General features: G+C 42.2%; 1 protein-coding gene across 8 annotated transcripts in view; it reads right to left on the bottom strand.

The window, feature by feature from the left end:
- Nucleotides 1-530: 530 nt before the first annotated feature.
- Nucleotides 531-10,444, bottom strand: part of LOC310848031 (arf-GAP with SH3 domain, ANK repeat and PH domain-containing protein 1-like) — a 41,134-nt gene continuing 31,220 nt past the window's right edge. For 4 of the 8 annotated variants that reach the window (XM_083746513.1, XM_083746515.1, XM_083746514.1 and 1 more), the window contains 5 exons: nucleotides 6,226-6,289; nucleotides 5,221-5,270; nucleotides 3,739-3,878; nucleotides 2,876-2,994; nucleotides 531-2,355 (listed from right to left, as the gene is read on the bottom strand). In XM_083746513.1, the coding sequence (XP_083602639.1) occupies nucleotides 2,268-2,355; nucleotides 2,876-2,994; nucleotides 3,739-3,878; nucleotides 5,221-5,270; nucleotides 6,226-6,289 (461 nt within the window). In that variant the 3' untranslated portion in view covers nucleotides 531-2,267. Of the gene's footprint in view, nucleotides 2,356-2,871; nucleotides 2,995-3,738; nucleotides 3,879-5,220; nucleotides 5,271-6,225; nucleotides 6,290-10,444 lie in introns of all 8 variants that reach the window. The other 4 variants (XM_083746516.1, XM_083746518.1, XR_014566136.1 and 1 more) reach the window with 3 other exon arrangements.

Genomic DNA, 10,444 nt, shown 5'->3' with positions numbered 1-10,444 from the left:
TCATCCAGGCAAAAGCACTCAGAGAGTGTGCAGTAAGGCTGGTGGGAAGGGGGTATGGGTACTTGTGAGGGGGCTTATTCTTGGAGAGTCCCAAGGCCTAGAGGTTCACTCTTCCTGCCTTCACCTGTAGTCTGCTCACACTTTGAGATCAGCTTCAGAGACTCTGCTTGTGTGCCTGACTGTAAGAGCAATTAGGCTAATGGGAATTTGGGAGAGGGCCTTTTTGGCAGTGGCCCCATGCCTGTGGAACTCTGTTTCAGCTGAAATATATAAGGCTCCATTATTGTAGACCTTTAAGCAAGCTCCAAAGATCCACCTATTTACAACTGCCTCCTCTTAAATAGTAATTTTATTGAGTTGAACTATATATGGTGCAGGTGTACAAAGTTATTTAATATCTACATTTCTTTTTTACTATTTGACACACAAAGCAGGTTTTCAACTTCCCTCAAAACCTTCCACTCAGAAGTAACACAGGAAAAGTGTGATTTCCAATCTCCCTTGGTAGTCTGACTAAGCAGCATGAGACCTAAGCAAAAGAAAATTTATTACAGGAGTGGTGGTGGTGGTGGTGATAAAACATGCATTCAGGTGTACCAAAAATTTTAGGAAATAAAGAAACATGAGACAAAAATTAAATAGTATACAGTTTTGGACTGCAGTACATTTTCTTCTCAGGTGGAATCATATCATTTGAAAAGATAGATCGGAAAGAGCTCTGATGATTCAGGCAATCCGGATTACATCTATTAACGCAAGGCAGCTGTAAAGATGTCAACTGCAATTCTTAGATATTTCAGGTTGGGCAGTCTTAGTAAGAATAGATAAATAGGGTTACTGTTATGTAAAGAAATGGTAATACTTTATTTGCAATGAAGTGTTTAATGCTTGTGCTGTTCAATAAGCATATACAGGGTGAGTCTTTTAATAGAGGTTCCGTGGAACATGTGTACTCTGTATCCACAGGGCCTCTTTTAAAGGACTCACCCTGTAATTAGATCAGTTAGAACTATTATTTCTGAAATCACTGGTATGAATGGTAAAACTGTCCCGTTAAGATTGGAGTGGGATTAGAGATGGCTTGGAAAGCCTTCTAAGGAACAGGAACCAATGGCCCTCCAGAGGTTGCTGAACTCCAACTCCCATCAGCCATAGTCAGCAAGGGCAAGGATGCCGGGAGTTGAAATCCAACAACATCTGAAGGGCTAAAGATTCACCATCCTTGTGTTATATAAGCAGCAAAATCTGAATTTATTCACAGGGTGGATACATTTGCAAAAACTGAAATATATTTTATGTGAGGGTTGTTTTTTTTTAAAGGAAGGTGGGGCTCCTTGCATCCCTAGAAAAAGGTTGCTGCATGGGGTGCACATGGGATTGGAGACTTGGCTGATGGATTTTGCTTCATGGACTGGTTGATTGCTATGTTGGAATTCAAAAAGAATGTTTCCCATAGCTTGTGGAGGGCAATGAAAGGGGGCTATTATGATTTTGTCCCACTTGTTTCTGCCATCAGGAACTATAGGCTCAGCAAGTATCTTCCGCTGGTTAACATTTGGGTTAAGCTTCATAGCCTTTTAGTCCTTCAGGTTATATGATTCTAACTCACAAAGGGAGCTCCACATTGTTGAAAATGCCTATTTTTCCATGCAGTGGAAGGGAGTAACAGTGAAGAGGTGGAGCTTTCCTAACACCATACCTGAAACATATTGATCCCATTCACAGATACACAGTGTGGAAGCTGCTTTCCTATGGAACAACCGCTGCCCGAGTGTGCATGAATGAAGCAACCACCTAGAGAGGTAACCTAGAGGATCTTTCCCACCCAATTATTACCTAGCTGTGAGGTTTGAGAATGACTCAGTTGGAAAAGATGCATGGAGTTGGCTTCACTCTTGGATGTCTGGCATTCATACAATAAACCATACCAATGACGGATTGAACCACCAAAAAAAGTGCTCCTGTGCCACTCTGAGTGTGTATGAAAGAGGCCAGTGAGTTTGTCAGATAATACAGCGTAGCTACAATTCTATTTAAATCAATGGACATTTTACCAGTGGCTTGAATGAGAAGTGGATTGCACTTTAGTCTATGATGACATTTCTGCATCAGTGAGCCTGATTCCTGGTCCAGCATGTCGTCCTACATATTGGTGACCAAGTTAGTAAATGTGAGAGGAACGCTACTGAAGTCTTGGCATGCTGCCTTCAGAGGCCACTCTTAAAGCAGAGGATTATATTTTCAGTAAGTAATACAGCGTTCTTTCATCAACCCATCCTTCTATTCATGCAGAATGTAAACAAACGATGCTGGGAATAAACCTTTCCTGGAAGGCTGCCCTTCAATCCTGCCACACTGCAAAGAAAGAAAGAGCAGAAGGTGAGGCAGTTTTAACACAGAGAGAAAAACCTCAGTGCATTGTAATTACAAGTCTTACAATGACTGTATTTCTGAGACCATCATTCCCTATATTTATGGGATTGGGATGCGATGCAATATGATGACTGGAGGCAGCACCCGGCGTCATTGGGAAGCAATTGGAGCTCCAGAGCCCTGACCAGGGTCGTTGCCAATGCAGACCTGACTTTCTGAGCAGTACTGGGTCTACCTGCCATTTTAAAATTCAATACACAATATTCCCTCATGCTCCAGGGCATTGTGGGAAATTAAAATTGTGTCTGGCAGCATTGTTGCAAATAAATGGTGGATAGATCCCCTGTCTGGTGCTGAAGCTGTTGCATGACACAGCCCATCAATGCTAACTCCTGCCAAGGCCCACTGACCACAGGGCACTTTGCTGAGGACCCCCTCAAACCTGGAGCTAGTCCCATGGGGTAGGGTAACGATCACCCAGAAGAAACTGTCACATACCCACCAATTGGAGTCCTCCTGTCCTTCTACTACAATTATCTCTCCGGTCTGGAAGGTTAGCTCATCTTCATGGTCAGCCTGGCAGTCATAAAGAGCTCTGACCCGACACACACTGGAGTGTTTCTGAAAATGGACACCAGAAAGCAATGTCAAGCTTGCAGACACAGATAATGTAGTTCAGGGTTGGGGGAACTTGTGGCCTTCTGGATGTTTTTGGGGCTCCTAGCTTCCATCAGCCCCAGCCAGCACAACCAATAGTCAGGAATGATGGGAGCTGTAGTCAAGTAACATCTGGAAGGGCACAGGTTCCCCCAACCCAGGTGTAGTTCATGTGGAAGGCCTCAGTCACTTACACATGAAGAAGCTTTAGAGCAAGAAGGAAATGCTCAGAATGGAAGGAGTCGTTGTATTGTTATTTTCGGCAACTTGTTATGGATTCTTACCAAGCAGGGCTGAACGGTACATTTGCAAGCAACTGGCATCAATTTAGTGAGTGAAGTCTCCCCTCAGTTATATTGTGATGCAGACATCATCACAATATGGCTGAGGAGAGGGGCCACCACCATGCAATTAATTTCTTCACCCCTGAATCCTGTTAGTGACAGACAGATTTCATTACCTCATTGCTTTGGCTCACTTGGTGATTCATAACATCCTTGGGGTTGACAATTTCACATTAAGATAAAAAGTGGTGTACAGACTACCCCCCATTCTTCAGAAGCTTAATTCACACACACACACTCCTACAGTAGTCAGAGGCAGCTTAGGTCGCTGAAAGGCTACCATCCTTAGCTAATAGTACACTAAAATGAAGAGGGGAAATGAAAGCACTTAGTAAGAAAATGTAAATTTAAATGAAGAACACACCAAACCCCCCCTTTTTGGCAGTGGTGGTGGGACATCATCTGATGATTCAAAGGATGATTCCAGTGAGGGGGAGGAAGTCCACTGGCTTTTTCTTGCATGTTGATTTTGCTCACAAATTGTCCCCTCTTCCTTTAAGGCAGCTGCAACACAAAACACAGCCCTGTTGTGTTATTTCATGTTGGAAGTGCAACAGTGGTGATCATTCTGTGTGCAACTTGTAGGTGAATTCTGTCAGTGTTAAAGTCAACTAGCTAAGAGGAGGACAGGTTAAGGTGTTGCTTAGCAACCATGCAGAGTACCATGTTGTTTGCTGAGGTATAACATGCTCTTATTGAATGTGTAGTTCTGCAGGAGATTTCCTCTGTATGATTGGTTAAATGTCTCCCTGCTATGTGCAAGGCCTGAAGTAAGAAAAACAAACCTCTCCATCCCTTTCTGCTCAAATTATGTTTTCTCTGTGGAATCTGGCACTAGAGTAAGGTTGCATTACATATACTACATATTTCAGTTTTTAAAAAAATGAAATTAGCAAGTGTTGTAGTTTACCCTTGCAGCCAGTCCACACACAGTTTAAAGACAAAAAGAAATTTGACTCAGTACTAATAATTTACACCTGGTTTTTACCTTGCAAGTATAGCAGGATTTCTACACAGTTTCAGGAAAATCCAGAACAAGAGGGATGGCATTTTAAAACACCTGGTAGTGGAGGTGCAGTCAGGTAATAGATAGAGGCAAGGTTACACATCACCAGCAAGCACCTCGGAACCATGTGAGACAATGGTACTATACTGGTTCACATCTGAAAGGATTGAACTACAATTCAACAGAAGCTCCCCACAAAGTACTTGCAAACCAGAGCAATACCTTGGGCGAGGAAACACAGGGATGCAACAGTTAGGGGAACATATCACCTAAGGCACTTCCAGACTGTTGCTGTTTTGGGGTGGGATTACAAAACAGCAAATTTAGCTTGTGCAATCCTAGGTGACTGGAAGTTATGTGCAACAAACCTGGTTTCCCCCCAAGATTTGACATTTTGCAGTAAGGAAAGTGATAGGAAAATGCACTTTAAAGTGTGGATAACATTTGCTTTGATGCAATGCCATTTAATCTCTCCAAAAGCAAGTCAGGCTGAATGTTCATCAAAAGCCAATGCCCTGTCATCATACTGCAATCAGGAGGAATGCTCAATAAACAGGTCATTTGGAGGTGCCTCTAGATTTTGAAATGGTGTCAAAATGGAAGAACAAGGCTGATGTAGGAACACCTTGTGCAATTGAATACACAGAAATAAAATTCACAAAACTTATGATATAGTAGAAGTCCATAAGTTCAAAAAGAAATCAACTTTAAAAGGAAAGAATATATGAAATATTGTTGAACTGTAGTGGAGAGAAGGAAGTAGCTCAGACGGTATTTGCTGGGGGGGGGGTTGGAGAGAGAGATAGATAGATAGATAGATAGATAGATAGAGAGTTTTACCTTGTTGCCAGGAATCCACCACCACTTCAGGGAGTTCAGAAGAATCAGAACTAAAGGAAATAAGGGGGGGGGGGTTCATTCACCTTGAAGAATCCCTCATTTCCTAATCAATGTGCTTGAAAAACAGCAGCCACCTAGAAACTCATACCAACTGACAGGTGAGCAGAAGAAAGGCAGCTGTCTTGCAAATGAGGATTCTGACCAATATAAGTTTTATATTCACAATGCAAGTTAAAGTTGCTTCCATACTGTCACTATATTGCGGGTATGATTCCATCATATACCAGAAACGTCAGTTTGCACAATTAAAGTAAATTTGGTGCTCTTGCAGAACAAAACAAAAATTTTGGTGGTCAGGAAAGTATACTGGAAAGAATGGGATGACAGCAAAGTTGGGCAACATTACATAACCTCCGTGTAAACTCTGTGCAAATGAATCAGGATGAACAAACAGGAAATCTGGAAGAGCCCTAACTGAACTGCTTTAAAACCTCATTCTCTGCTCTTGAGCAGTATATACATAGACAGACAGATTGACAAAGACAAAGATTGCCCAACCACCCTATTTCAAAACACAGCTGGGGTGCACCAGGCAATCGGCTCTACATCATAGGGCCCCTCCACAACTGTGTTTTATCGCAGAGGCATTCTGCAACATGTTCTTGACACAACAGTAGTGGTGGATTTATTCTGCTTTAGTTTGTTCTGCAGTGCTGCCCCAATGCTACCACATTATTGCTGTCCAGGGGGGTGCGGCAGTGCAACAAAAGCGGGACAAAAATAAACCAGAACAATTGTAGTATGCAAAGTTACTGAATCTCAGCCGTAAGTTACGATATATGAGCTGGCCAAAAATGAAGCCAGGAGACTGCTGCAAAACATTTGCAGCTGCAAACAGTATTGAAAGTGGGATCACATATGACAGCCCCAATAGCTTCATGAGAACAAATCATGAATGTGCAATAAAAAGGATGTCTGGAGGAGCCCTCAGACACCCATGGTTACCTCAACCTCCTAGATGAGGCTCCTTCTGGAGAATAACGTCTTGGAAGCGAGAAAGATCTAGGGTCTAAGACAGAGACAAAGGGACTTTTCTGTTTACAAGCCAGCATCAGGTCAGTTTACTATAGCATAAACTTATGAGCAAACAATTCTTTGATGACACAGTAAAACCAGTTGAGCCCCCCCCCACCTTGTTTGCCGCGATGACTAATTTTGTGAATGTTCTGACCTGCCTCTGATATGCACATGCCTGAAACACATCTCACAATCTCTCAAAAATCCTTCAAAATGTGAACCCACCGGGGACTTCCGGAGGCGGCGCAAAATAGCAATGGCGGTCCTCTTTACCTGGTGAAGAGGGGCTCCGCGAAAAAGGGTCGTCCGCTACGGCAAAGCGGAGACCCGTTAAGAAAAACCGCAGGCAGAGCGAGCCTGCGGACGTGGGACTCGGCGGGCGCCCAAAGCCCCCCCGGAAACGAAGAAGGGGCTCCGTAAGGGGCTCCGGAACGCGAAAGGGGGAGCGGCGCTGTGAGTTCATCGCTCTTTTCGTGGATGCAAAGCCGCGCTGCTGCTGCTGATGAGCGCCGACCTTTCTTCTTGAAAACATCAAAATTGGCTGCTACATACCCGTGAGTAAGGGGAGCTAAACATCGGAAAATTTGGGAATTTGGTTGAAATTCGGCTGAAAACGGGAGGCGAGTAACAGGAAGTCCGTCTCCCGATCCTGCTAACCAGATTAAAGCAATTGCGCAGAAGAGTGCTGAAGCGCTGAAAGGGGACTGTAAAAGTAAAACGAGGGTGTATTTGACAGACTTTGTAGCGAAAAGACAAGCAGGAAATTTTTGTAAAAGTTGTGGATTTTATTTTTGGGACCTTCTTCCTAATTTTGAGCTATGTGGAGTTAAAAGAGACAACCCAGCGATCGGGCTGTCAGCGTGCAAAGGAGAACTGTCAAACTGCTGATACTGTTATTGGAGCTTAACTGATACATAGACTGAGACATTAACGTTTAAACATTGTTGCTGGGACCCTTCTTGACACCTAGAGGATTGTGGAGATATAGAGGCCTGGGAACTGTACTTTATTGTGATTCTCTGTGGTTAAATTGTTTACACTCTGGACTTTGTCTAACTTATGAAACAAAAGAAAATTTGACCTTGAACAGAGGCAGGTGTGGAATGAGTGGCACAGGAAGAACAAGAGCAGCTAAAGTTAAAGAGAAAGAAAAGAAACCAGGGCAACTTGTTCAAACAACCCTATCTCATCAACGAAGATCATCCGTCCCAACTGTGCTGACAGCACAGGAGGTGGAATTTGAAGAGCCTGCTGCAGAGCCTGCTGCAGAAGATATGGCAACTGGAGGATCTGAAATAGTCCTGAAGCAAATCTTGGAACAACTTGGAATTTTAAATCAAAAAGTGGACAACCAATCATCAAAAATTGACCAAGCTACATCCTCTATTACTAAATTATCTGAGCAAGTTTCCCATCATACCCAGGCAATTGAAAAATTACAAGGGGCAACGACTGAAAATTATAAGCTTGCGGTGGAAGCTTGTCAAAAAGCAGAACAGGCGAACAAAAAGGTTGATGAGATTAGGGGGGAAGTAAGGCCTCTGAAAAGACAGGTAGGGGAACAACAAGCCTACCTGTCATTGGTCGAATTGAAAAGTAAGGAAAATAATCTCAGATTAAGGGCTATCCCAGAATTGGAGGAAGGAAACCTACAGGGATTTTTAACACTTTTGTTCTCCAAATTCTGGGGGATAGAGGAAGATAAGGACTTTAAAATCGTGACTGCCTTTAGACTGGGAAAATTGATAAAGAAGGACAAGTCCAGAGACTGTTTGGTTATTTTGAGATCGAGAGAGGAAAGAGACAAGATACTAGGCCTACACTTCAAAAAATCCTTGGAGATAGAAGGAAAAAAGGCTGAAATTTACAGAGACATACCTAAACACCTTTTGGACCTTAGGACTACTTATACAGATTTGACCAAATTGTTGAGATATAACACAATCCCTTATAGGTGGGAGTTTCCGCAAGGACTATCATTTACCTACAAAGGAAGGAAAGTAAGAATTAAAACACCGGAGGACCAACAGAAGTTCTTACACGACCACGAGGAGGACCTCCAGAAAGGAGCCGCAGCTTCTTGGCCACCACCACCACCGGGACCATCTCCAAAGCCTACAACGTCTGGATCTAGACCAGCATTACCACCTCCGGGATCGGAGGGAAACCTAGACACCCCACTGTAGACCCACCAATCAGACCAGGATGTCGCTGCAGCTTCTTAGTTGGAATATAAATGGCGGAAATTCTCCGGAAAAAAGAAGAAAAGTATTTCATATTTTGAAAAAAGAACAATTGGACATCATTTGCCTGCAAGAAACGCATGTGACAAGGCTCCATTAATTGTTAATTAATAAAAGACTAGGCCAAGAATTTATCTCTTCGGATAAAGTGAAGAAAAGAGGTGTGGTGATATATGCAAAAGAGAGCCTGTCACCGAAATTCTTATTTAAAGATGAACACGGCAGAATTTTGGCGATTGAAATTCAGACACAAGGAGAAAAATTTCTGATATTAGGAATATATGCCCCAAATGAAGGAAAATCGGAATTTTTCAGGAAGCTGCATGAGATCATGCTGGATTACTAAGATTATAACAACATCATCATGATGGGTGACATGAATGGGGTTGTGTCTGTAAATATGGATAAGTCGCAAAGTGCTAACATAACGAAAGATGGCAGACTACCTAAAACTTTTTTTGAAATGACTGACAATGTGGACTTAATTGACATATGGAGGGTTAAGAACCCCCTAGGAAAAGAAGGGACTTTCTTTTCTGAAGCTCATCTGACATGGACACGAATCGACCAAATATGGATAACTAGAGGACTGGCACCCAAGACTAGAAAGGTGGAAATCTGCCCAAAAACCTGCTCCGACCATAATGCTTTGAAAATGGAATTGAGACTAAATACAACCGGATCCTTCAGATGGAAAATGAATGACACCTTATTAAGGGACGAGAAGATTGTTAAGAAGGCCCCAAAAACTTTAAAGGACTATTTTGAGATAAATTTAAATACCACTGTGGAAAAAAGAATAATCTGGGACGCAAGTAAAGCAGTCATGAGAGGGTTTCTAATACAACAAAATACGATCAAGAAAAAATTCTGGAATGAAAAGAAGGAGAAGATATTGGAAAAAATAAGAGATGGAGAGAAAAAATTAAGATCTAGGCCAAAGTCGAAGGAGGTGCTGAGAGAAGTGAAATTTTTCCAAGCACAATATTTGAAACTGATAAATCAAGAGGTGGAATGGAAAATTAAACAAATGAAACAAAGATCCTTTGAATCAGCAAATAAGTGTGGGAAACTGCTAGCATGGCAGTTGAAAAAGAGACAAAAACTCAATACTGTTACAAATCTAGAGATTGAAGGGAGAATGGTTCAGAAACCCGAGGAAATTAGAAAGTGCTTCCAGAGATATTTCAAAGAACTTTATTCACAAGGGCCACAGAAAGATTCGGAGGTGGACCAATTTCTTAAAACCAACGGATTACAGAAAATACCTCAGGAAATGAGAACAACCCTGAATAGTAATATCACACAGCAAGAAATTGAAAGCGCCATTCAGAACCTCCAATTAGGCAAATCTCCAGGCCCCGACGGACTTACCTCCAAATACTATAAGGTTTTGAAAGACTATCTGATACAGCCTTTGTTGGAGGTTTGTAACCAGATTATGGAGCGGAGGAAGGCACCGGAAACGTGGAAAGAAGCCTTCATCACATTGATACCCAAACTAGAAACTGAAAAGACTCAGCTGAAGAACTACCGCCCCATCTCACTCCTAAATGTGGATTACAAAATTTTTGCAGACATTTTGGCAAGTAGGTTTAAAAAAGTGCTTAATGAAGTGATCCATAAAGACCAGGCTGGCTTTCTCCCTGGTAGGCATTTGTTTGGCAACACAAGAAACATTATCGACATTTTGGAACTTTTACAAACAAATCTAAACACTAGAGCGGTGTTAATTTTTATTGATGCGGAGAAAGCCTTTGATAATATTTCTTGGATGTTTATGAAGAAAAACTTGGAAGGGATGGGAGTGGGGCGGGGGTTTGAAAATGGAATAGAAGCAATATATTCAGAACAAAAAGCGAAATTGATAGTAAACAATGTGGTGACAGAGGAGTTTAAAATTG

This window comes from Podarcis gaigeae, assembly GCF_964106915.1.
Source record: "Podarcis gaigeae genome assembly, chromosome: 6".
Classification (NCBI taxonomy): Eukaryota; Metazoa; Chordata; class Lepidosauria; order Squamata; family Lacertidae; genus Podarcis; species Podarcis gaigeae.
Note: the sequence above shows the minus strand (reverse complement) of the source record. Positions and strands in the feature narration are given on the sequence as shown.